The sequence below is a fragment of the Helianthus annuus genome, chromosome 3, assembly GCF_002127325.2.
Source record: "Helianthus annuus cultivar XRQ/B chromosome 3, HanXRQr2.0-SUNRISE, whole genome shotgun sequence".
Taxonomy (NCBI): domain Eukaryota; kingdom Viridiplantae; phylum Streptophyta; class Magnoliopsida; order Asterales; family Asteraceae; genus Helianthus; species Helianthus annuus.
In genome coordinates this window covers 56,294,304-56,299,351 of record NC_035435.2, presented here as the reverse complement: position 1 = coordinate 56,299,351, position 5,048 = coordinate 56,294,304, and the positions used below count along the sequence as shown (strand labels likewise).

Here is a 5,048-nt window from a genome sequence, read left to right as displayed (position 1 = left end):
CTCCTTGTATTTTTTTCATAGTATTATAGTTGAAAGTATTTAAGTAATTATTTACTATAATTCCCATTTTGATTTATATCATGACTTATTTTAGCTCTTTGCATATGTTTATATATGTTTCTAGATGTGACAGCTTCAATCAGTTTTCTTATAAATATGAAGATTTGTGTTACGATTTACTTCTGACGAGTTAAATGGTTAAAAAACAAGTTTGAGCAGTCTAAAATGAGAAAGTGGATCGGTTGAAACTTATCCTAAGTCTAAATATAATTCAAATAAATATATTCAGATTGTTATATTATAACTAGAGTAATATAAATTTTAATGACACTAAAGTAGCCTCATAAATAAGTAATTGACTGCGCTACGTGTCACAATTATGTGTACCCAAGTTTCTTGTAACCGTTTGAAAACTTTGTAGCTTATTTTTCTGTGAATCCAAGTTATATCTAATAAATATGTAACTGAATGAAATTACTTCCGCTTACTAACTTTTAACTATTTGTCATTTTCTTTATTAATATTTAGTTTATGAATATTTTATTTATTTAATATTTATTTTCTCAATTATTTCTTTTATTTTTCCTGATTAAATACTTTATTAATCTACCCCCATGTAATACATATGTTTCTAATCTAGTGTATACATACATACATACATACATACATACATACATACATACATACATACATACATACATACATACATACATACATACATACATACATACATACATACATACATACATACATACATACATACATACATACATACATACATACATACATACATACATACATACATACATACATACATACATACATACATACATACATACATACATACATACATACATACATACATACATACATACATACATACATACATACATACATACATACATACATACATACATACATACATACATACATACATACATACATACATACATACATACATACATACATACATACATACATACATACATACATACATACATACATACATACATACATACATACATACATACATACATACATACATACATACATACATACATACATACATACATACATACATACATACATACATACATACATACATACATACATACATACATACATACATACATACATACATACATACATACATACATACATACATACATACATACATACATACATACATACATACATACATACATACATACATACATACATACATACATACATACATACATACATACATACATACATACATACATACATACATACATACATACATACATACATACCCACTAATAACTTCTATTTAAATTTTGAACTATTAAAGTTGCACACCATAAGAATTGTACCCCTAACCTCCTATTACCCTCAACTCTAACTCGCCAACATAAGAGCGTCACCAATAAGGCATATTTGAGATGTGTTTTTGGTGATGTGGCAATTTTTTGGTGTTTTTATTATTGGGTGAAGTTGTTTTTAAGGAGAGAGGGAGTGTGGTTTAGTTTGTGGTGAAAAACTAGAAAATATGAGTTATGTGAGTGTATGGAGAAGAGAGGAGAGAGGAAAGAGAGTGGTATTTTTAAAGAGAGAGAATTTGTTGTTAGTGGGCATGAGAGAGAAATGAGTTAGGCAGGTGTCATGTCACTCATTTTTTCTTCCCCTTATTGTGGATGCTCTAAGTGGGATATTGCCAAATAGACTAACTTTTAAATTTTAATAGACATATTAAAGGATCGAATATTTAATTCATTGATTACGAACATGACTACAAGGGTCTGTTTGGTATGGGGTACTGGAATGGACGGGGGAATGAAATTGACGAGGTAACAGAATAGATGAGGTAATGGAATTGATCATTGCCATTCCATGTCTTGTTTGGTTACAATGTGAGAATTGACTGAACCATTACTAGCCTTTTTGTTGTTTGGTATGCGAGAAAAGATGAAAGAATAAAATTGGATGGCGGTGGTCAATGATGGGCGGCGATGGTGGGTGGTAATAGGTGGCAGTTGTAGCAGCGGCGGCGGTGGTGGGTGGAGACAGCGATGGGTGGTGACAGCGATGGTGGTGGTGGGTAACGACGAAGGTGGGTGGCGGCGGGGGTTAGAGGTGCTAGCGGTGGTGACGGTGGTGGAAGGTGCTAGCGGTGGTGGCGGTGGGTGGTGGTGGTTGATAGCGATGACGGAGGTGGGTGGCGACGGCGGCGGTGATCGGAGGTGGCATCGGCGATGGTGGCGACATTGATCGAAGGTGGGTCGTAGCGGTGATCGAAGGTGGCAACGACGATGGTGGATGGCTGCGACGGCGGTGGCACGGATGGAGGTGGGTTGCGGCAACGGCGGTGGTAGGTGCTGGCGGGTGGCGGCGAAGGTGGGTGACGGTGTCGGATGACAGTGGTGGTGGGTGGTGGCAACAGTAGTGGGTTGTGGTGTTGTTAATGAATGGTGAAGAGGGAATGAGATGGAAAAAAAAAAAAAAAACAGGGGGGAATGATGGAATGATTTTGAGGGAATGAAATGCATTTTGGAATGAGCGATTTCATTCCATCAACCAACCAAACACTCTTTTCTTCATTCCCTTTCAATGGTCCATCCCATTCCATCTCTCATTCATGCATACCAAACGCTACCTAAGTGATGAGGAATGAATGAAGTATTTTTATGTGTCATTTTTAAATTACAAAAATATACTCAACAAATAGATTAAAGTACATCCTTATGTCTTATTAATCATATTATTAACTATTAAGAGATGTGATTAATTGCTTTAACCGCTAGATTATTATTTACAAATCAACGTGTTTGGGTATTAATTTGGATTGACATATGAATCTATTTGTGGAAATCAGTTTACAATCCCAAGTTGATCATAAGAAAAAGGTATAACCAAATTGCAAACTTTCTTCTTACAAGAGTGAAAAACATAATACAACAAATGTACTTTCACGTACAAGAGCTAACAATAATAATACATGTTATCAAAAGTTAGAAGGACGTTGGTGGTTATGAACACCTTCATAGGTTGTGATTACATAACGCGCATCCTCTACATCTCTTTCAACTCTTTTCTTCACCGAACATCCTTCTGCTGAACAACGATAATAATTCCTGTAAAATAACATATAACATGTATTATTAGTTAGTTGATTATCTAATTTAGGTTATCCAAACACCCCATATTGCTTTGTGAGAATGACATAACTATCCTAGTTACCTTGGGTTTGGGCTGTTCTTCACCATCTTCTTTCCATATTTCCTCCACTTAAAACCATCATCTAGGATCTCTACTTGTGACTTCGTTTTGAAGGCAACTTTCTCTTTTGTAGCCTTTCGGGCCTGTGGAATTCCAGTGGCACCTAGTAACATAAAAACGCCGTCTTAGTCAATCTTGATCATGCCAATTGCATGGTAAAATACATACCGATAATATATATGTTGGTTGAACATGCCAAACATAAATCCCCCTTCTTTCCCTAATTGGGCTCAAGATCTTTATGTGTGTGTAAAAGAGATATATTGAGTATACATTAAAGCTTGCGTATGCTATAAGTTTGATTAAATTTTCTATTTTCCTTGGAAATAGGTTGCTTAGGAACGAAACTGGTACTCTTAGCAATTTTTCTTTTGCTTCTAGGTAGTTCGCCACCCTAAGCGAACTCAACAAGTTCACTTTGGGTGGCAAGCAAACTCTTAGAAGTAAAAGAGCGACCTGAAGTACAGGTTCTAAAAAAACCCTAAAAGTACCTGTCTCGTTCCTAAACCACCTATTAATACCAAAAAGTTATTGAGTTTTCTTACCATTATTATTTCCTTGAAGGTGGGTGATACTGCTTCCATTGGATTGACTTCCATGATCCTCAATGGCAGGTGAAGAATAAACTGGAGTATAATCTGGATATTCAGGAACAATGGATGCTTGATCTTCGTAGTTTAACCAATCATCAAAAACAAAAAAATTATCAAAAAACTCAGAATTTTGCTGATTTGGAACATCATAATCGATATCTAGTGAACCTACTGATTTATAACTGTAGGGTATAGACATTGGATTGTATGCATCCATTTTGAGTTTGATTTTCAAGTTGCTGATTTGTGTGCTTGATATATGATCTTGATAATGAAGCTTTCCTTGTGACCTTCCTATGACTATCTTTGAAGCTTCGTAGTGTGTCGTGTTTAATGGAGGCAATAGTGGCTGCTATTTAAAAAGTTGAAATTTAATTACGGTCCCATGAAAAAGATGTAAATGAATTCTTTGATGTTACATTTGTATATTACTTTAAGCCATATTGAATTAGGAAAGTGTGTAGGAAATAGACAAATTTATACGACTTACGTTTGTGTAGAGAATTGGTGATGACGTTTGTTAGTAAGGTCATGCGTCGTCGAGGGATATTAATGGCAAAATTTACGGGTTAAATGGATTGAGTAATGGATTGAATCTGACGTGAACCGCATTTATACACTTGATTTGCTTAAACTTTTTTTTTTTTTAACTTAAAAACTAAGTATTTAATACGTAATTACTATTATAAAATTTTCATGGTAATTTTAATATATTGGAAGTAAAATAACTTTAGGAAACTTCATGTTTAAATTAAAAAAAACACTCTAGAAAACCCACGAGAAACTTTTGGTTTTAAAATAATTGTGATTTCAAATAGGGCCAAATTCTAGAAAATCAAGACATACTTTGATTGGTTGAAGATTAAATAACTGTGGTTAACTTATTCTGCATGAAAGTCACAAATAGGATATAATTTGTAAAAACATAAGAATAAAAAAGGTTGTTGCTTAATTAACATATTTACATAAATTTAAATATATAATATAATAGATATGAAAAGTAATATGATTGACTTTGAAATGTCAAGAGTGAAACAAGACAACGGAGAATAGACTGAAAGTGATGACTGATGAGAGAGAGGACGACTTGTGAGTAGACTTTTGTGTGAATTTTGTGGCCTGGAATCGTGCTTTAGGCCGACCCTTTTCCAACGCTAGTCTGCATTCATTATCATTTTTTGTTGGGTTGGGTTGGAG

The 5,048-nt window shown here is 34.3% G+C and overlaps 1 protein-coding gene across 1 annotated transcript; it reads right to left on the bottom strand.

Annotated features, from left to right (window-relative positions):
- Positions 1-2,854: 2,854 nt before the first annotated feature.
- LOC110929319 (probable WRKY transcription factor 51) lies at positions 2,855-4,183 on the bottom strand. The gene is made up of 3 exons (XM_022172462.2): positions 3,804-4,183; positions 3,220-3,361; positions 2,855-3,113 (listed from the first exon to the last, which is right to left on the bottom strand). Exons 1-3 carry the CDS (start codon positions 4,066-4,068, stop codon positions 2,984-2,986), a joined length of 537 nt encoding a protein of 178 aa, XP_022028154.1. The 5' UTR covers positions 4,069-4,183; the 3' UTR covers positions 2,855-2,983.
- Between the last annotated feature and the right edge of the window lie 865 nt (positions 4,184-5,048).

Coding starts and splice junctions, on each gene's coding strand:
- LOC110929319 (XM_022172462.2), bottom strand. CDS start 4,068: ATGGATGCATACAATCCAATGTCTATACCCTACAGTTATAAATCAGTA. Junction 3,362..3,803: donor CCTTCAAGGAAATAATAATG/GTAAGAAAACTC, acceptor TTATGTTACTAG/GTGCCACTGGAATTCCACAG. Junction 3,114..3,219: donor AAGAACAGCCCAAACCCAAG/GTAACTAGGATA, acceptor GTTATTTTACAG/GAATTATTATCGTTGTTCAG.